The sequence below is a fragment of the Hippopotamus amphibius genome, chromosome 3 (assembly GCF_030028045.1).
Source record: "Hippopotamus amphibius kiboko isolate mHipAmp2 chromosome 3, mHipAmp2.hap2, whole genome shotgun sequence".
Taxonomy (NCBI): Eukaryota; Metazoa; Chordata; class Mammalia; order Artiodactyla; family Hippopotamidae; genus Hippopotamus; species Hippopotamus amphibius.
This window is the reverse complement of record NC_080188.1, coordinates 146082252-146105445: the sequence shown is the minus strand read 5'-3', so window position 1 is coordinate 146105445 and position 23194 is coordinate 146082252. Positions and strand designations below refer to the sequence as shown.

At 34.6% G+C, this 23194-nt stretch overlaps 1 protein-coding gene across 6 annotated transcripts in view; it reads right to left on the bottom strand.

The window, feature by feature from the left end:
- Positions 1 to 23194, bottom strand: part of AHCTF1 (AT-hook containing transcription factor 1) — a 77744-nt gene that overhangs the window by 39089 nt on the left and 15461 nt on the right. For all 6 annotated transcript variants that reach the window (XM_057728973.1, XM_057728976.1, XM_057728972.1 and 3 more), the window contains exons 4-13: positions 20276 to 20456; positions 16442 to 16649; positions 14684 to 14800; positions 13268 to 13352; positions 11767 to 11917; positions 10253 to 10385; positions 9966 to 10147; positions 9513 to 9574; positions 8569 to 8697; positions 883 to 973 (exon numbers count right to left, since the gene is read on the bottom strand). In XM_057728973.1, coding sequence (XP_057584956.1) covers positions 883 to 973; positions 8569 to 8697; positions 9513 to 9574; positions 9966 to 10147; positions 10253 to 10385; positions 11767 to 11917; positions 13268 to 13352; positions 14684 to 14800; positions 16442 to 16649; positions 20276 to 20456 — 1339 coding nt within the window. The remainder of the gene's footprint in view (positions 1 to 882; positions 974 to 8568; positions 8698 to 9512; positions 9575 to 9965; positions 10148 to 10252; positions 10386 to 11766; positions 11918 to 13267; positions 13353 to 14683; positions 14801 to 16441; positions 16650 to 20275; positions 20457 to 23194) is intronic.

Here is a 23194-nt window from a genome sequence, read left to right as displayed (position 1 = left end):
ATTTATGTAATTCTGCTGTGACAAATGTAAAATCTGAATCTGATCATGAGGAAGGATCAACAAGCACAAACTGACAGACAAGACTACAAAATAATACTGCCATATTCTTTTAAAATGTCAATATCTTCAAAGACAAAGGCTTAAGAATTACATAAGATTAAGAGAGAATAAAAAGACATGAAAACTAAAGTATATTCTGGATTAGATTCTGAATTCCCCCTCTCTAAAAATATTACAAAAGACATTATTAGGGCAATTAGTGAGATTCCAATAAGTTCTACAGATTAGATAATAGTATGCATCAATATTAGCTTTCTTGATTTTTATAACTGCTAAGTGTTTTTTTAGTGACTATCCTTGTTCTTAGAAAGAAATACACTGAAGTATTTGAGTAAAGAAGCATGATGCCTTCAACTTATCCACAAATGGTCAGAACAAAAACAATGTGTGTGTGTGTGTGAAGTGTGTGTTTATAAAGAGTAATACACACAACTTGAATGAATTCCCAGAGAATTTTTCTGAGTGAAAAAGAGCCTAAAAGGTTACGTACTGTAGGACACCATTTATGAACATTTTTGAAATGAAAGAATTACAGAAATACACCAAAAATGAGTGGGTGCCAGGCATTAAGAATGGGGTGAGGGCTGGGGGTAGTAGGGCATGGCTACAGAAAGGCAACAAGAGAGGTCCTAGATGTGATATAATATTAGAGACCTGCCAGATATTATCATTCATGGGGGGTAAGGGTATGCTGTAAATGTCTTAACAATTGCATGTGAACCTACAATTATCTCAAAATTTAACTCAACCCTCTCAAAACAGTGAATTCATAATTTTAAAAATAAGAAAGTATGTTTTAATTTTTAAAAATCATAATCTTACCTTCTGTTATCCACCTTTTGATACAGCCAGTCAAAAGTCCCAGAGAACTTGTCTGGATTGCTGCTGACAATATAGCTTCTAACTGTTCTTCCTAAACCACGTGTTTTTAAAAAAAAAAAAGAAAGAAAGAAAGAAAGAAAAGAAAGGATATGTGATCAAAGACAGAGGTAGCAAGTTCTAGTTCAGAACACAAATTTTAAAAGGATTAAAAATCATGATTCACTAGGAATGGCTATAAACAAGACAGGCATTGGTGATGGTGTAGAATTCTCATACACTGCTGGTGGGAATGTAAAATGGGATAGCCACTTTGGAAAATGGTCTGGTAGTTCCTCAAAATCTTAAATATAGAGTTAGCATATGACCCAGCAATTCCACACCTAGGTACACACCCAAGAGAAATGAAAACACATGTCCACACAAAAACTGTTTATGAAGCAGCATTATTCATAACAGCCAAAAATGAAAAGAAGCAAAATGCCCTTCAACTGAAGAATGGATAAATAAAACGTGGTATATTGTACAGTGGAATATTACATAGCCCATAAAATGGGATGAAGTACTGCTACATGCTCCAACATGGGTGAACCTTGAAAACATTGTGCTAAGTCAAAACAGTCAGTCACAATAGGCCATATATTATTTGATTCCGTCTATATGAAATGTCTAGTACAAGTAAATCTATAAAGACAGAGAGTAGAGAGAAGGGAGGAAAAAGAATTGGCTGCTAATGGGTATGGGGTTGGGGGAGGTGATAAAAATGCTCTAAAACTGAATGTTGCGATAGCTGCACAACTCCATAAATATATTAAAAACCACTGACCTGAATGGCATATAAATTAAATCTCAACACTTTTTAAAAACAGCATTACACACCTTGTGTAAGAATCTATGAATTTCATTCATTACAGTAGCAAAGATTGTTTTTAAAAAGAATCACATAAACAAATAGATGAGTTAAACAGGAATATGACTTCATACCTTGAAAATCTAAGAGATTCTAATATAGTTAGGTAGATATCAAATGAATATATAAAAAAATCAACTCCATCTAGAAATGAGTATGGGGAAAACGGTCTACTCAAAAAAATACTATAAAATGCTTAAAGGATAAAAATAGAAAGAAAGAAACTAGAAAATAACCATAAACTCTTATTGACAGATATAAAACAAACCCTAATTAGAAAAATATACCATTTATACTTAGATGATTATAAAAATGTCAATTCTCCCCCCCAAATTAACATGTGAACATAACAAAATTCCCAAAAGAATTCCAACAGGAGTATGGGATAAAACCATCTTATAATTAATAATAAAGAATAAATGCCTATAAACTTCCCAAAATTAGAGGTTACAAAAAGAGACTGCATTACCAAATATCAAAGCAGTATATTAAAATGGTATAAACAGATAACTAGATTTATGAAGCAAGATAAAAACCCAGAAATAGAACCTAGTAGATATGGACATATAATATCAGATAAAGGGGGTATTTCAGTAGCATGAGAAAAGGATATTATGGATCCTATTTCACAAATGATATAGCACAGCTGGACTAGTCATCTGGGGAAAAGAAAACTGAACCTTTACCTTATTTGATACACAAAAATGAATTATAGCCTTAAATGTTAAAAACATCTAGATGTTAGGAAAAAAATTTTAAGCCAGAGCTATGAAATGCATTTGACTATAAAAATATTCTTTTGAATGTGGCAGAGATACTATAAATCAGTGAAGAGCAAACAATGGGAGAAACATTGTAAGATTTATGACAGGATAAATATCTACATATTTTATAAAGAATTTCTATAAATAGAAAGACAACCCAATAAGAGAAAAGAAAACCTATAAATACATAATTAATAGAACAAACCCTGATGACAATACATGAAATTGCATATATGGTATCATCCTTTTCATGTATATGGAGGGATAAAGAGATACAGCAAAGTATACATATCAGAAAGTCCACATACCATACACAAAACTAACAAATAATTACCAAGTGGACACTGATGAAACTATGGCCCAAGTCTAGATTGAGAATACTTCCCAGAAGCCCTGTCTCCTACCTGAACAAAAGCAAATCCCACTCACTCCTCCTATCCCCCATGGTAACCACTCTCCAGCCTTTTGTAGGAATCACTTTCTTGCCTTTCTTTTTGTTTTACCTCTATCTATGCATCACTAAACAGCTCAATTTGGTCTATTCTGGGAATAAAATTTTTTAAAAGATACATGAAAAAAGTCAACAAAATGCCAATATTTGCATGCTTCCGATAACTCAAAATTACTGAATTTCAGATTCAATAATCTGAATTCTCTGAATTCAAATTACTCATGTATTACCTGTATAAGTAGAAAAAAACAAGAGTTGGGTTACAAGATTCAAAATAATCACAGAAAACATTAAATGCTGTTTCATTAACATGGCTGAATTACAGGTAATTTTTTTCTCATTTTACTTTTCAAAACTTAGATATCACTGCTTTAAACTTGATAATGTGTAATGGGAATCAGTATTAATTCCCTAAAGCAAAAAAATTAAACAAAGCACTTAAAATGTCCAACTCTTTATGGATGATGAACAGTTTCCACCCAACACTATTTGGAGGTTTTGGCAGGGAAAGATAGTTTCATTTCCTGACCTAATTCACAGCTGCATAAAGCCATTTTGAATCTTGTGTTTTTCGATTTTGTTGTTTTCTTGGAGGGGAGGGCAATGGAAGCCTACCAGCTTAAATGCAAACACACAGTCCATAGATTATTCTATTTTATCAAACATAACTATATTATTCAAGGACCATTAAACGGAAAGAACAGATTTCTTCTGCACATGTTAACAATTCTTCTAGAACATTCACCAAGTAGATGAGCTAAAATTCAGACCACACTGCTCGCAATGAATAAAAGATGATGATGAACACAACTATTCCAAAACCTTGAGCATCTAGAAAAAGTGGACCTGCTACAGCGCCTGTTCAGGCTCCACTACCAAAATGAGCAAAATCTGTCGGACCAGGTGGATATCATTTAAAAAACACTTCAGGCTGATACAGGAGTAACTATTAGTCAGGTGGATGAAGAAATATTTTCTACATTTGTACCAACACCCAGTGCTATGCATGAAGCAAGAGACTTCACTACCGAAATCTGCAAAGACGATCGAGAGCAACAATTAGAATTCAGAACAATGTACGCCACCACAATAACCAAAATCAGAGACACTGGAGTAATGCTCAAACTACACCCAAATATGACTGCAGTACTACTTCATAGCACACAACATGATCAATGGATGATTAAATATCCCAGTGCTTTAAGATTAGAATTTGGCCAAGAAACTCAAGTGAAATATCTTGGACATGATCTGGTTGATGGAAGAACGAGGCCTTCTCATAAAATGCTCCAGTCTCCAAATAGGCTTCTCTCAAAAAATAATTCTTGTTACTTGTGAATAAAAATGGAACATCACATCACAGCCTGTATCACCCACCCCTGCATCATTACTGGGCCTCACTAAATGATGGTAAAGAGTCAAAAAAGGTATAAATCAGGACTTCCCTGTTGGTCCAGTGGTAAAGAATCGCCTCGCGTGCAGGGAATTCGAGTTTGATCCCTGGTCGGGGAACTAAGATCCCACATGCCATGGTGCAACTAAGCCCTTGCGCCACAACCACTGGGCTCGCGTGCCTCAACAAGAGAGCCTGCATGCCACAAACTATAGAGCCAACATGCTCTGGAACCCACACACCACAACTACAGAGCCCATGTGCCCTGGAGCCTGCACGCCACAACTAGAGAAGAGAAAACCTGAATGCCACAACTAGAGAAAAGCCCGCGCTCTGCAACAAAAGATCCTGCGTGCTACAATTAAGACCCAATGCAGCCAAAAATAAACAAATAAAATAAAAATTAAAAAAATATAGTAAAACATTTTTTAAATGTATAAATCAACAAGGATAAAGAAAAGAGATGAGAAGGCATCATGGGATAGGACAGCTCAACAAAATTTCTGAAAAGCAGAACTAAGTAGAGGAAAGGTGACTGATTTAGCAGTGTGAAGGAAACCATGCCCAAAACTCCTCATAGAGGGGAACTACAGATGAGAATAGAGTCAATTTGGCTCTCAGAATCCTATTAGGTTAAGTTCTTGGAGAATCCAGGTACCGAGGAAAGTGGGTAAAGAGTGATCAAACATGGGAATGAAAACAAGCAACGGGTATACAGTTATATAGAACAGACAGTCCCCATCCTTCTGTTACCCTGCAGCAAAGAACTGTTGGAGGTCAGACTGAGAGATCTCTGGAGACAACAAATGGCCCCGAAGAAAAACCTGTGTTTATCAACTAAAATGGCACACATTCAATCTATCAACCTAAAGTAAAAGATACCTCAGGATGAACTCTATCCACACAAAAGACAGTTTATAATCTGTTACTGACTCACTTAACATATGAAAAGATAACTAATAACCACCAAACATTTAAGGATAGCCACCAGATGAAAAAGACTAAAATAACTCCAGAGAAAAAAGAGATAATACATGGAACTAAATAAAACCTGAAACATACATAGCTAGGAGAAGATATATCATCCATAAAAAAGAACAGAAATACTACAAAAAAAGGATCATGGAATAAAAGCTCATAGACATTTTAAACTGGGGCTAAAATTTTAAAACCTAAAGGAAAGAAAGGAAGACGAAGAAATCTCCCAGAAAGTAAAATCAGAGGCAAATAAGACAAACAGTTGGAAAGCAAAGATAAGATCAACTCAGGATAGTCAACATTTGTCTAATGGGGCTCTACAAAGAGTAAAAACAAACTGAAAAGAAAAAATTAAGGTTGTGTGAATGACAGGCTAGTCTGGGGTTTTTTTAAATGCCATCTGGAAACGCTAGGAAAAACAAAAGTTATACAGGAAGAAAATGTTAATGTAGCTATCCAGTCAGATCCACGACTCAACCAACTGCAGACAGAAAACATTCAGGGGAAAAAAATTCCAGAAAGTTCCAAAAAACAAAACTTGAACTTGTCATGTGCCAGCAACTATTTACCTAGCATGTACGTTGTATTAAGTATTTTAAGTAATCTAGAGATGATTTAAAGTACATGGGAGGGTATGCATACGTTACATGCAAATACTATGCCATTTTGTATAAGGTACTTGAGCATCCTTGAACTTTGGTATCTGTGGAGGTCCAGGAACCAATCCCTCATGGATACCAAGTGATAACTATACATGACTACAGAGTTAATATTTGCTCAGTATAGTAATATAAAAGGAGAAGGGGGGGAGAAAGGAAAAAAAATCTCCTGATGATAATAGTACTGAATACGAAAGTGAGCCAAAAATTATCTGTACTCTGGCTGTAGAATTTATTTCAATTAACTTTTAGAAAAGGCAAATACATCATTTTTCGACATAATCGCCTTGCTTTCCAATACAATTTGTCCATCTGGCAACAAGCTTTCATATTCCCTCATTAAAAAATGTTTTAGGCTGAGCTGCGAGTCACAAATGCACTGCTGTCTTCACTTCATCACATGTAAATCTTTGTCCTCGTAGGGCTGCTTTCAGGGAACCAAACAGGTGAAAGTCTGATGGAGCAAGATCAGGACTATAGGGAGGATGCTTTAACACCTCAAAATGTAGTTTCTGCAGAGTGTCGACAGTGTGGGCAGAAGTGTGTGGATGTGCATTGTTACACAAGATCACAACACCCTTGGATAGCAGTCCTTTGCATTTAATTCAAAGTTTAGGCTTCAGCTCTTCAATAAGCATCTCACTGTAACAAGCATTGTTCACTGCTGAACCATTTTCCTGATAATGTTCCAATACTGGCCCTTGAGAATCCCAGAAAACTGTAAGCATCAATTTTCCTGCTGATGGTTGACTTTTGAACTTTATCTTGGCTGGCAATTGAGGATGTTTCCATTCCATACTCTGCCATTTACTCTCAGGCACATAGTGATGAATCCAAGTCTTGTCACCACCAATGATTCTCTTTAAGAAACTTTCACCTTCCTTAGAGTACCGGTCCAAATTTTGTTTGTAGATATCCAAATGCTTCTGTTTATGCTCTTCCGTGAGTTGATTCAGTAACCATCTCACACAAACCTTTCGAAACCTAAGTCTGTCATGGATTACTTCATTTTGAGGTGTCAAAGCATCCTCCCTCTAGTCCTGATCTTGATCCATTGGACTTTCACCTGTTTGGTCCCCTGAATGCAGCCCTACAAGGACGAAGATTCACTTCTGATGAAGAGGTGAAGACAGAGGTGCACTCGTGGCTCGCAGCTCAGCCTAAAACATATTTTAATGAGGGAATTTGAAAGCTTGTTGCCAGATGGACAAAGTGTATTGAAAAGCAAAGAGATTATGTCAAAAAATGATGTATTTGTCTTTTCTAAAAGTAAATTAAAATAAATTCTACAGCCAGAGTGCAGGTAATTTTTGACTTACCCTCGTATTTCTCTTATTTCCATGAAATTAGGTATTAACTTCCAACTGCAGGAGTTAAATCGCCCAGCAGCTATGTTTACATTTCATCTGGTATTTAAAAGGCTCTTTCCCCAACAATTCATTATGTTAAACATACCTGTAATTATTTAAATAACTTAAACACTACTTGAGAGAAGAGAGTTAATAAAACATTTTCTCTTTCTCCATAGGAAAATGACCTGCGATTGGTTTACTTTCTTTTAGCACATTTTACTAGCAAACATCAAGTTAAAATAAATGTGAATTATATGTTGTCACCAGGCAACACTGTTTAAGAATGTCCCCTGACTGGTAAAATGTTTTGGGACTATAGAAACTGTGAGTGGATTTTACAATATTTTTATTTTTATATCCACTGGAAATTAAGATTTTGGCTTCCATGACTAGGTCTGACTCCCATAACTGTCGTGTGTTTTGCAAACTTGGAATCTTCACTAAGAGTCCTTCACAAGACACTGGTTTCTATAGAGCAGTGGTTCTCAAACCATCAGAAATCACATCAAAGGCTTACTAAAACACAGATTGCTGGGCTCTACTCCTGGAGTTTCTGATTCAGTAGTTCTAGGGTAGGAACCAAGAACTTGCATTCCCTGCAGTTCCCAGGGAAGCTGATGTTGGGAACCACAATTTGTGGCTATAGACTGTGAGATTCACCTAAGCCAAGATGGTTTCCACTCATGTCGTCTCATTCTCTTGCACCTGCGCTATTCTCTCTGGGCGGTAGAAAATGGCCCCTCAACTGTTATGACGACTTCTACTCATGACATGCCTGCTGCAGCCAAGATGTGTTTCCTAGCCTAGAGACCTGGTGCCAAATTAGGCCTACTGGTCCTGCAGGTATGAATTTTAGGCCAAACCCAAGAACCATAGCTACTGACATGCAGAGCTGGCATTACACTATTTAACCTACTTTTTAGAAATTATCTAATAGATTTTTTTTTTTAGAAATTATCTAATTATAATAGAAAGCTAATAAGATGTGATCCAAAAGAAACAACAGAGTTAAAAATTTCTCACCTGGGCTTCCTAGGTGGCGCAGTGGTTAAGAATCCGCCTGCCAATGCAGAGGTCACGGGTTTGATCCCAGCTCCAGGAAGATCCCACATGCTGCGGAGCAGCTAAGCCCGTGTGCCAAAAGAAGAAAAAAAAAAAAAAAAAAAAAAAAAAATTTCTCACCTGACTTAAACTGGAAGGTTGAATATCAATAAGTCTTGGTGAGAGAAGGCCAGCCACAAGACATCGATTATAACCATCAGGAATGACTTCATTGAGAGATGGTCCTGATTTCTTTAAAAAAGTCAAAGTCTATAACAGATTGATTATGAAGATATCAGTCAATACTCAAATTTAAGAATAACTAATGAACTCATCACCCTACTTCACACTTAACATGCTGAGTAAAACTAAAAGGGACTGAATGAAAATTGTGGAAGACAACATTTCTGAACTTCTTGCAAGGAAAAGAGCTTACAGGTTTTTGAGATAACCAATGCTCGCTAGTTACAAATAATACTACTGATAAGGGTATTTTAAGTTGTCTATAAAGCTGATAAACTTGGTAACAGATCTTATTAACAAACTTAATACACACACAAAAAAATCTTGCTGTTTATTCCTCTTGGTCTAATGTGAAAGAGATCTGATAAGAAGTATAAATAAGGCATTCATCCACATCTAGCTGATTATCACTTAAAGGGTCTGCCACTTTGTGTTTTCCTGTAAAAATATTTTCAACATACAGTCATAACCCACTCTGTGCCAGTCATTGTGCCACTATGCTAGGTACCTTCTTTGCATTACTTCATTTACCCATAAGCTGTCTGAGAAGGAAGAGAATTAAGAGCATGGATAAAAAGGGATACACTAAGGCACTGATTTACTTTTGCTTGGGGTTCAAGAGCTAACATCTATATAAAGCTGGTAAAACCATCCCAATACCTCTTCTAGAAGGTTGCCATCAGTAACTGACATTATTAGCTGCTTATCTCATAAACCTAGCAGAAGCTACCTTTTAAGATGAAACAACAGTTTATATAAATAACACTAAACAAAGCTTAAATCCATGATCTAATTTCAGTTCAAGAAGAAACACTCTGTTCAAATTGTTATTTGTTACCTACCTCCTTCTGAAAGCCAGTACAAGTTATATGAACAACTCCTGAGTTTAACAAACAAGTGGCATCTAAAAAAAAAATTTTTAAAAATCCACTTACATATTATATTTGAGATGTTATTAATACAACAAAATTTATCCTAATAACAGGTTGCTAGGCAAAGGTACAGAATTATTATATACAATAAATTTTTAAATAATTTGTCCACATATTTCTATCCTAACAAGATACCAAACCTTATCACAAGTGCACTTAATATAAAATAATATTGTTTCTAGCAAATTCAAAATAGTGATAATTTCTCTATAAAACATATAAACACTAAATTTCTTGTGTACATATATCAAGTTAATTTCCTAACTTATCTATATATTAACTAATAACAATGAGAAATGAATAATACACTACATACTCCTGCATGTTATTTTTCTCAAAAGGTAATGTTAAAGAAATACATACCAAAGTTGTAAGTACTTGGGTTAAAAAACTGCTCAGGAGGTGGATATGAAGGAGGAATTCCTCGACTTAAACTTCTCTCATGCACTAATACATCCAAGATGCAATGTGGAGAAGTCCTACTTACAACAGAATCCAGTGACCACAATGCAAAATAAGAGCAATTATGTAGATATTCTCCTGATCTAAAAGAAAATTTTACACAATTTTTAAGTCAATGAACTGCTATACATAAATATTCCTATATATATAAATACATACACACATATATATATTGAGAGAAATCATACCTTAACGAATCTGGCATTTGTGCATGATACCAACGATTTATGTCAAAAAGTCCCAAATATATAGAAGGCTTTCCCTGTCCATATACATTCACCTGCCAGGTAAAGACTGAAACACTGGTGTCAGGAGACAGAGCTAAAAAAAAAAAAGACAATTTTAAAAAATAGAATAAATAATCTCAAAATAAATCCCCCAAATAAACTTAGAGCAAGATTTTCTCATAAATTAAGAGGTTTAATTTATATTTGATTTGATTTGTCAAAACATTTCTATTATTTATTCTATAAGTCATCACTTGTATCTTGACTTTTTCTATTTCAAGAAAACCTCATTAAAAAGTACTCATAAGAAAAGCAATATCTCTGGCTTGTCTTCAGTTAACACTTTGGCAACTTTGAGGTATTGTAGGTAGAAAGCAGAAAATGATCTGAATGAAAATTCTCCCATGAATACATCATTGCTAGTACCAAAGAATATCAATATTTAAAATGGATGCCTTTAGACTTTAGGGCTTAATTCTTTAGAAGAATTCTAGTTGAGAAAGATTAATCCAGCTATATGGTAAGGAGGGTTGGGGGAGAGACAGGTACCTGGATGGTGGCTGGAATAGAAAGATAGGAACAAAGTTAAGAGATCAATAGAAGGAAAGAGGAAAGTAAAACTCTGAGATACAACTAATAGAAAATATAAAAAAGATGTGAGTAGGGAATAAGAGGCAGAGTTGTAAGTTCTGTTTTGACATGTTTAGCTGGATGTGAAAAATGGATCACAAATACAGATGTGGGGACTAGGACAGAGGAAATCTCTGGGATGAATGATCTAACCATGAGAATGAATCCCAATAAGAACAAACAAAACCAGGACCCCACTGAGCATTCCCAGAAGTGAATAAACCTATTCCATTATCACATTCAATCCTCACAACCACCCTTTGCAGAGGGTATAAATGTATTATTCCACTCACAGATAAGGAAACAGATGCTCAGTCACAAATGCTAAATATTTCTGAAAGATTAAAACTAATGACAGAGCTGAGATTTGAATCCATGTTGGTTGGATTCTAAAATCTATGTAATTTTCACTATACTATGGATGTTTACCAGGAAGAAGGAATGACACTAAAGGAGACAAAAAATTCAAGGCAACCAAAGCATGTTTGCCATATATGTCTCAAAAATTAGAGAAGTAAACATTACTCATAGACTATTCAGAAACCATTACACTAGTCACAACCAGAGACCTTTTTCTGTATGTCTGTTCTGAGAGCTGGATCAAACTACAGGGGTTCCTCATTATCTTAATCTATTCGATTCTTGAGTTCCACGCATGTCAATCTGGAGAGCAAGAAATACCTCGTATCTCATACAGACTTGAATAAATTCCGAAATTAGTATTCCAACTTTTTAACTGCCAGGAGTATGAACTCTAGAAAACAATAGCTGTCATATACCTTAAATCAAGATAAATCTTAAATCAAGCATTCACGTGATATATAATAAGAGTATTTTTAACCAACCTTCATTCATGCCTTCCTCCCTGTCACCATGAGATCGATATTTCTCTATACTCTGGCATCCCAAAAGTTTGGTATTACCAGTCTGTCCCCTCAAAGGAAACATGCCACCTGTGAGGTCCAGTGTATATCTTTCTTCACAGTACTCTAACCCCTGAAACACAGAATATACACCAATCTATATCTTAATAGGATTCTAGGAAAAAGTCATTCTAAAATTAAATGTTCTCCAAAAGAGTTTTCTTACAATACAAAGAAAAAAAAGTTAAAAGACTGAAGAGAACAAATTATTGAAAAGGGCTCTAAAATTTTATATAGCATAAAAATCAAATAAAATGGCTAAATTTAGTCTCTCAAAAATAATTAACAAGAAATCTTCTAAAGCTGTTATCAAACACAGAACCTTCAAGTACTACTGGTTGGGGTGTAAACTGGACCTAAACATTAAAATTACACATACATATACTCCAGATCAGCAAACCTACTTCGATGTTTTCACTGAAGTTCTTGCTCTAAAACAGTAGTTCTTAAATTTTTGTTCATTGATCCCTGTAAGAATCTGACAGAAGCTATGAAATTTTTACCAGGAAGATGCATACAGTTGTCCCTTTTTGTCCGTGGGGGATTGGTTCCAGGACCCTCTTCAGACACCAAAATCTGTGGATACTCAAGTCCCTTATATAAAACGGTATGATATCTGCATATAACCTACACACATCCTCCCATATGCTTTAAATTACATCTAGATTACTTATAATACCTAATACAATGTGAATGCTATGTAAATAGTTGCCGTGGTACAGCAAATTCAAGTTTTGCTTTTTGGAACCTTCTGGAATCCTCCCCCCACCCCCCACCCCCCACCCCCCACCGTCCCACACCGTATTTTTGATCCGAGATTGACTGAATCCATAAATGTGGAACTAGAGGATTGGGGGGAGGGACGACACAGACTGTGATCATAAGAATACCACATACAATTCACGGGCTTCACGAATTCCCTGAAACCCAACCACATGCCCTCAAATACTAGGTTAAGAAAGTCTGTTCTAGAGAAAGTAACGTAATGACTAACCAAATATGGCTATTAGCAGCACCCTATGATTCCCTCAAGAATTCAGCCAGAAAAACAGTCATCGAAAATGCTAGATGCATTTATCCTTGTGACAAGTCTATAAAGTCACCCAATGGCTTACTTCTTGTTATGCTAGAGCAACAAAGTGGGGTTATTCTTCCTGGCTACCAATCAGGCCACAAGGTTGAGTCTTGTCTAATCCCCTTATTTTAGAGGAAAATGATACCCGGAGATTTTAAAATTGCTACCTTGGTAAAATACTCATCTCCTGATCCCTAATCTAATACTTTTTACATTATATTATAAATACAGTATTAACTTGAATAGAAGAATAACATTTCAGTATCTCAGTACCTTAAAACAAAGACTTAAAACAGGCAAACAATGAACAAAATGGTACTATGAACCCATATTACCATTACCATTTACCTCATATAAGATTTGTCCTGATACCAAACACTTTCTGTCACCAAAGGCCAGCTGAAGCAGATGCAAACTCAAAACATCCCCTTCACTGAAAGAAACAGAAATTAAGGAGAAATACTAAATATCATATTAATGCATTAAGCACCTCATTGTCCAAATAAATCTAATTTGCATATAATATTGAGTGCATGTGACAAAACTGAGGTCACTAAAGAATTTAGTTTTACTTGGTTGTTCTCACAAATGCAGTCCTTTGAAATAATAACTAATTTAATTCTTTATTGATTCTAATTAACTTAAGCTGAGGTTGTTTGTCTATTTTAGGTGACATCTTATGTGGCTGAGACTATAACTATTTACCCAACATTCTTTATTCCTTTCTTCAATAGGTGTATTTTAGTTAGGAAATATTGGAAGAAAAAATAAACAAAAATTGTTCACATAAATGTCCCTTATTCACTGCATGGAGCCTTTATAAGGCACGTTACTCAAGCTGCTGCCAGCCCACTTTGCACTCGGATGGAAATTTGATTTAGGAATATCCCAATGGCTGTCTCTATATTTTTATTTCGATTTTCCTCCAGGACTGACAAAGTGACAAATCAATTCTTCCTTCACTGACTTACTAAAGTTTAAGACAAAACCTCAAAGTGAGGACATCTAACACAAAAGCCCAAGGAGATCACAATTCAGGTATCTAGAATTTAAGGTAGAAGAGACTTGGGAAGAGAAAGTACTGGGAGCAGTAAGTTATCAAGATCATGGCATTTATACCACAGACTTAACTATTTCATTGATCATCAAAGAAAGTACTAAACGCCAATGAAAAATAAGAGAAAATCAATACTTACACTGTCCTACCACTGGAAATGAATAATTTTAACCAGTTCAAAATTAAATTGAAAGGAAAGATTTCTCACAAGCTATAGCTGGGATAAAATCAAAGCTTACAAAAGACAGGCGAAAATTAACCAAATTAACCCTAGGTATACACTACAAAAGGCGAGTAGAAGGACTAGAGAACACAGTAGGGATACATAAAAATAAGAGAGGCATACACAACAAAGAGAAAAAAGGAATGAGATTATAAAAGAAAAAAATGTTCTTATGACAGAACACAGAAGGCCATAAAAACTGCCTAAGGAATAAAAGGTTGCCTACTCGTGTGTATCAGCTTACTCTCTGAAATAACATTCAAACAAGTCATGTAAGCACAATTTCTTCTTACTGGTATCTCAGAATTAGTCAAACATGTAGAAACAATCATTTACCTTTTAAAGTTATTTCAACTACCGCTTACTAATTCACTGAATAATGTTGCTTTCACTAAAAAGAGACAACACAGTACAAAGCTCTGCAAAAGAAATTAACTGCTACTCCATTCCTGACAATATTTAAAACCACAGGTATCACACTTACCTATCTTGCGTAGACTGAACAGCCCACAAGTAACAGCAATTACGAGGATCATTCTCAGGTTCTTGAAAAGTGACAGCATATACAGGAACTCTTCCACCTTCCAACTGTGTATAATATCTATAACAGGCACAAAAATCAGTACACTTCATACTTTTAAGTAATAATTTCATAAAAAGGAAGAACATGCCTCATGTAAGAATCTGGGTTAGAGCAACTGCCGTTCATACAATCATCTTCTCTTCAAAAATACACAGGGTATAAGACATCAAAACAATGAGCATGGATGGCACCCATCTCCCAGGTAGAACTGGGAAGGTTAAAATTACTAAAGCACATGTATATACACACGCGTGAACTAGTCCTTCCAGTCATATAAACATATGCCACTATGTAATGCTCCTCAATAACAGGTAGTCTAGAAAGAGAGGAAATACTGCCACAACACTCCATTTCAGCTGCTTGGGTTTAGAGTCAGTTTCCCCATTAATGCAACAGAATGAGTAAGAATCTGAAGAGTTCTCACAAACCCCTTGAAAAAGCATAATTAGTGAAAAGATGACAGTGCTAAAGAAAACACTGTAAAAACCAGGTTCTCTCGGCACTCCTTTGGGAGCAATTCAAAGACAAGAGCTGATAAAACGATATCAACAAAGAGAGTTGAGATGGACTTCCCATAGGGAGCTACTAGGCAACAGCACTGCCACTTCATCACTGGCACTTTGCAGAAAAATTTGACTTTGAGGAAATACAAGGACAGTCAATGTTAACTTAAGGGGCTAGTAACACTCTAATATCATCAAAGAACCGAAGTAAAAAATGGGCCTGGTATAGATGAGAATCTTGTTATTTTCTACCTATTTCTTTTCCCTTCACTTCTAACTTGGCAAACATTTAGAATCAAACACAGCCAAGTAGGTACCAACTTGTCGGTGAGACGAATTGAGCAGAAAGTTTAGAAAGGGTGACTATTCTGTTGACTCATTTGCAAGACAAATTATTCCAATATTCCAATATTACTTGGAAGAAAAAAGAAGAAATAAATATTAAATTGACAACTTAAGAGACAAATAGGTATTCACTTAACTCTTAAGAGATTAGATTTAAAACCTATAGTGCCTTATCTCCCTCAATAGTCAATTCCTCAGCAATTTTAACATAAAGATTAATAAAAAAGTATCAATATAATTATATTTGGAGGAAGTTTTTGACAGCATAAAAAACTTTAAACATAGTATTTTGTAACTTTTTAAAAAAGCCTGTTTTTATGTCAACTGAGAACTGCTATTAAACTACCTTATACATATGGTTATGCAGAAAAGCACTTCTGAAAGAATCCATACTATACAATATGTAGTTTACCTTAATACAGTCATAGTTTACTAACAAAACGAACACCACAATGACTGAAATGCCTTTTTTTTTCTGGCCGAGCCACACGGCTTGCAGGATCTTAGTTCCCCGAACAGGGATCGAATCCCGGCCACGGCAGTGAAAGTGCAGAGTCCTAACCAACCGGACTGCCAGGGAATTCCCTGAAATGCCCTTTAAATACACTGAATCAACCTAAATTCACGTGCTAGGTCACTCCTTTATTATACCAAGTTATAATTTAATGCAATGGAAAATTGCAGTCATTCAATCATTGATCTATACTATCTTTTCCTGTTTACACTAATTTTTAAATATTAGTAATTGAAATCAAGTTATAGTCAGAGATTACCAATAATCAAATAATTACAGAGAAAAACTTGTACTTACTCTCTTTTCATGCTTTTCATATTCCAAAGTGCTAGATACCCATCAGAAAAACCGACAGCAAGCTGATTTGTCCTGTTTATGTAACTAAGAGTTGAAATGGCTGTTCCTGATGGGCTTACTAATTGAAAACACAGATGGCGTCCTTCTTGCATGACATTTTCTCTGATGTGTGGTACTTCAGCTGGGATGCCAGTTATAACTTCAAGGTCTAAAAAATAAATAAATACAAGTAAGATTAACAAACTATAAACAGCATAAAAGCAAGTGTGTCACCAATTATTCAAGCAGCAATTGAAAACTACTGGGGTCAATTAAGATTAGTGATAACAAAGCATACCGAACTACAAAACAGCCACCTTTATTTTAAATGCTGTAATTTTCAAAATATATTTAATTGTGTAATTTCTTACAAATCTCATGTGTACATCAAATATTATCTAAAGTAGACTCTTTATTTTAAAAGAATTAAATTGAAATTTAGAACTAACAACCTAAATATTAAATATTCTCCCTGGAGAATGGCTGGTTCAAAGTGACAGACAGAAAATATATAAGATGAGCCTGGCATATCTAAGGTGATGTGTCAGACTACTTCAAGGTGACTTCATTAGCAAAAACAGAGTATTTGTGAGCATGAAAAAACAATAATGAAAATAAATGAATAAAACACATTAAGTACAATATATAAAACCTCATGAGTTCCTGCCCTCCTTACCTATAAGAGACATTACTGAACCACTGAAAGTAGATGAGCACCAGCTTCTTACTCTGAAAATTAGTACTCAGAGATAGCAATATAAGCATTTATTCTGCCCTTTCTGTACAAACTGTATTTCAAGGTAAACAAATAGCCCTAGTTAATGACAACTTTAAAATCATCATTTTTGCAGTCCTAATGAAATATGAGACCTAAGTAACAATCTCAATGGATGAAACAAAGTATCATTTTTCAACCTTGGCTTTAATGACATTTTGGGTCAGATAATTCTTTGTTGTGGGGGCTGTCTTGTGCTTTACAGGATGTTAACAGCATCCTTGGCCTCTATCTACTAGAGGCCAGTAGCACCATCTACCTCCAGTATTAACAGCCAAAAACGTCTCCAGATATGACCAAAAACCTAGAGGGCAAAAAAATCACCCCCCAGTTGAGAACCACTGGTACAAAGGTTGATGGATCATGCTGTCGTTATTTGAACCCACTGATCACTAAATAGGAAACAAGACACCCTGCGCCTCCTGCTGTGATACATTATGAAATACCCAGCACTTCTGAAGTACACGTGCCAAATGTTAAATCTGAATCTAATCAGAGCTAACCTACACTTGCAGAAAATACAAAATGTAAAAGATACCACATGAAGACACACAGATAATTCCAAAATGTGGGGCATTCTACCAGATAACTAACATCTTTAGCAAGTCAGTGGCACTAAAAATAAATAAATGAATAAGGAGAGGATAGAGGGAGGACTGCTCTACATTCATATAGACATGAGATGCAAACTGTCAAATGTAACGTGTGGACATTGTTTGGATCCTGATTCAAACAATCTGAATGCAAAAAGATGCTTTAGAGACAATCACAGCAATTTAACTATGGACTAGTAATTAACACCATACCAAGTCATTATTAATGTTGTTAACAGTGGTAAATGGCAACATGATTACGTAGTAAAATAACCATTATCTGCTTTAAATTAATACAGTAAAAAAGAGAGAAGGGAGACTTCCCTGGTGGTCCAGTTGTTAAGACTCCGTGCTCCCAAAGCAGGGGCATGGGTTCGATCTCTCGTTTGGGAACTAAGATCCCACATGCCACATACTGCAGCCAAAAATAAAAAGTAAAAAAAAAAGGGGGGGGGGAAGAGAACAGATGCACATGTGGTAAATTTAAAAACTAATTTGAATGTAGGAAGAAGAGGTTGTGGGAATTCTTATATTATTCTATCTACCTGAAGATGTCTGAAATGATTAAATAAAAAAAAAATTCAGGCCTATTTATTGACATAACTGTTGTGCAAGGGCAGATTCCCTCAATGCTGTTATGAAGGGGGAAAAAATCCTATCACACTGTACTCCAACGATTACCCTCCTAATCCATTCTGCTTCTAATCTCCCCCCCCCAAAATGGCAAGTGATTAAGTGATTAAATTCTGCCAAAATAACTAGTTCATACAATGGAATACTGCAGACTTACTCAAGAGAATAAAGTAGACTGTATATGCACTGATGTGGAAAGATGTATAAAAAATACTATTAAAATTTGGAAAAGCTGCAAAACTATAATATGATAAACGTTAGGAACTTCATTTTCTATGTTGTGTGTTTCAGTGAAGTCTAAATAGTTGTAATCATAAATTACTTCTGTAAACAAAAAAATAAATTTTGCAGTAAATCCCCAAAATGCAACTCTTCGTATGCTATAAAATTCAATGGCTTCCTAATTCTCGTAATTGAGAAACAAATTCTGACCTTTGATTACAATCCAGAGTTTTACTATAAAATTATTCTTGTGTTGAATTTAACTACTGACTACTGACTCCTGAAATAAAGCATGTTTCAAATCTACTATTTTGATTTGAAGTTTTAATTATGAATGCAGGTATTTTAATTAGCCTTATACCTATAATGATATCTACAAAACACTCGAACAAAACTCCACAAAGACTATTTAATTCCTTCATCAGTTTTCTACAAAGAGCAGCTAAATCATTTCTAATAGTCTATAAATTCATTTTTACTTACTGTTATTTTTGCTGATCAATTCTTTTCATTTAAACTTTACCCAGGATTTTACTAAGATCAATTAGATCTTAATACATATCAAATTTCAAGGTATAGGTTCTATCACTATGAGAATTTTTTTTTCCTTAAGTGCATGTGTGGCCATTATTTCTACCAAATCAAACTTTTTCACATCATATTTTGCAGATTTAAATTTTGATCAGATAATGTGGTTCTTCAGTCAATTTCTGGTCAAACATAATTTTCACCACTTGCAGTTTTAATCAGTTTTATTACATACCAACAGTTCTTATTAGTTATACTCATTATAAATTGGGAGAAAATACTGATTTCTGTGTCTATTTCTTAGCTGCTACAGAAATGAATAGATCGGCACTAACCCTAAATATTAAGAAGGTCCTCAAGGTTAAATAGTCCTTTCCTGAAACTTTACTGGTAATACACACATTTTTAAGTTTTTAGGTTAGCTCTCCTCTCTATATAAACCAATCAAGTGAGAGTCTCAAAAAACAACAAAAAACAAACAAAAAACACCTGAAGAGTAGACTTATAAACATAAGCATTAGTATTAAAGGGAAAAAATTATCTCTCTTCACTTTTTAAGTAGCTTTAGTTCTATTTTAGGATGTTATTTTGTGAGGGAAGACTTAAATTACTGTTATTTATTACTTTATTTCTATCTTGGCTTACCATAGGAACATAAACAGTATGCCAAAAACACTATGTTAGATCCTACATAGTTGGATAATTTTGTACTGTCTGATAAGGATCAAGATTTTATACCTTTCAGCCCTCTTCTGGCATTTACTTAATAACTTGAATAATATTATTCAAGTGTATATCTGGAAACACATCCCTATCTCTTTCAAGACCTACTTTAGTCTGTAAACACTTCATCAATAAAATAGAATCGCATGCAAAAAATAGCCACAGTGCCCAAAACAGCAGGAGCAAACAATTTTTTAAAAAGATACATAAAGAAGTTTCTAGTAACATTTTTTGACTATTAAAAAAAAAAATCAATCCCCTGCATCAGAATATTCAGGTGCTCAATTTTTGGTTTCAAGCAAAGAATGACTAATTAATTACCTGATGCTTCTACTTCATTCTGACTGCATGACAAGTCATCCAAACACAGGTCAATAAGAAGGATCTGTCCAACATCAGTTACCACAGCTGCCACACCAAAAAGCCATCGCAGACTTGGGTGTAAATGCTGAGTATTTGTGCTGGCTCCTCCATGATTAATTATAGGTTCGACAGCTGTTACCTAGAAAGCATAATATATCATTTGCTTTTCTTATATAAAGTGAGAAAACACAATGAAAAATACAACAAACAAATTTTGAGGTTAAAGTAGGTTATTAGTTATACAGATGTTAACATTTTCCAATACAGAATCACAAATCTGCATCTGATACTTGTGAATCTGAATAACATAATGAAATCTTCAGATATAATTACACCACGCAGCTGGAATAGCAATTGATATTTATCAAGAGTTTACTATATTTCAGGCATTATGCTAATCAATTCATGATAACCCTTTGATACTGGACTATATATAATTGTACCTGTTTAAAGATGAAACACCCCTGAGGCTTAGAAAGTTTAGCTGAGTTATTCAAGTCCCACAGCCATTAAGTGTAAACCTCAAATTGAGATTTTTTTCACTTTAAAACTCTTAACCAGCTACTATATAGGTATATAGCCTCTTCTCTAAGGAAGACTAAGAATAAATCACTCCAGAAAAATTTACCATTTACATTTTTTTAAAAAATGTCCTTTTTATGCTGTAAAGCTTGAAGACGTCTAACCTTCTTTAAAAGGGCTACATTATAATGGACTTCACACAAAGCTTTGGCAGTAACTGGATCACTGACATTTAACAAGGACTGAAATTACTTAAAGAAAATGATACTGTAGTTACATTATGGAGTTATACTTTACCTCTTCATCTCGAGTCAAATTTTAAATGTCTGTACCTAACAGTTTGTATTTTAGTTTACACTTAAATTTTCTTCTGTTTCCTATTAATTCACAAAAAATAATTAGGTATATTTGATAATTAAGTATTTGGTGATTTCTACTATAATACTAATGAATATCCTAGAAAGAAAAGAGGAAATCTGCTGTTGGTGGTTTATATGTTAATGTAAGGTTAAAGTTTGTTTCAGAATGTAATTATTACAGACAAAATCCTGGCTTTCTCAATATTTCATTAGTACACAAAACATTCCTTAGTGTTTCTAACTCTGAGAGCTGTAATTTCATGGATGGTCTTCCTTTTCTAAATTATGTAATAATGTCTATACATACTAAAGTATGTTCTCTTTCATTCCTTCAGTGAAGGGTAAGGAATCTGTTTTCATTCCTCATATAAAACACTATATATGAAGTTAACAATAATGCTACCTTAACTAATTTTAAAGTGAGGCAATTAAAAGCAAATTTAAGAGGGGATACTGTGCCCTAGTCAAAAAAGAGCTAGTTGACTGAAAGCACCTTTTGAAGGTATCTATCACTCCTCTCCCAATCTTTTCCTTCCCCTATATTCCATGTGATATCAACCATTCATCCAATTAAGCAACCAATAATTTAACTCTTGCTCCTTCTCAAATTACTCTTATTCAAATGATCAACAAGTCCTGTCCATGCTGCCTCTGGAATATACTTTGAGTCTGTCCTATCTTCTCCATTTCTTGTCATTTCCTTGGTTCGGTTCTCAACCTTATTTACCTGAACTACCCTAATCAAAGAGCTTTTTACACTATAATTCCTCTCTAAATCTAAAATGATTTCACCATAGACTTTAGGAGGAGGCCCCTAACTGCAAATAAGGTCATTCACAATCTCAATCCTCACCATTTCCGGCCCCCACTTCCTTAGTCCCTTCTCCCCCACCTTTCTAAATAAGCCTAGTTTCCCAAATGTTCCATATACTGTGACTTTTTACATGTTGGTCTCTTTGCCTGAAATGTCCAACCTTTTTGAGTAGAAATCATCCATGTGTTCTCCACGTTCCAAGTGCTAAAATTTATCAAAACACTTAATATGTTTATGCTATAATCTGTCTTCTCCCACTAAACTACAAGCCTTTTTGCACAGCATGGACTAAGTTCAACTCATCTACTTATCCCCCAAATCTAGCACATAGCTTTTATAAATTACTTCAGACTTCACATTAGCCCATTGGGTTGGTTATCTCACCATAAAAACATTATTATTTTGCCATTAAGCTCCCTTTTAACTTTAAAAATTCTATTCTATGACTATATACATTACATATACATATGCATACAAACCTGCATATACTTTTATGTGTATCTAAGTGCATACTTCTTTCACACAGGTAGAGAAAGAATGGTACTCTTCCATGATTTTTTTCTGTGTATGTATTTGTAAATATATACATTTTCTCACCACATAAAAAGAGCAGTAATATATCTGCTGAAGAAACAACCCAAATTCAAAGAACTTCTGTAATTACTACTGGATAAGATGTCTGGCATATGGAAGGCATACATATGTTAGAACTAATAAACGGTGAATATAAATGAACCCACTATAAAGACATAATAAAAACATATTTTCCATACTGCTCCGAGGCTATAGTCTCAAATTGAAAGAGGAAAAAAAACAAACAAAAAAAACCACCAGAGGCAAGGAAAAAAATGCCACAGTAATGAATATAATATTTTTATAAACTTTCAGTGTCCTCATAAAAGTCAACTGGAGGTAAGAACAAGACTCAGATGATACTTTTCATATAAAAGATTAGAGCACTACATGTCACCACTATTTTTACTTAGCAATTTTCTAATCAAGAATAAGAAAGTTATATTTTAACTTTTTAAAAATTTTATTGTAGTTGATTTACAATGTTGTATTAATTTCTTCTGTACAGCCAAGTGACTCAGTTATACATATACCTATATATTCTTTATATATATATCTTCTCTATTATACTTTATTATAGAATATTGAATATAGTTTCCCTATACAGCA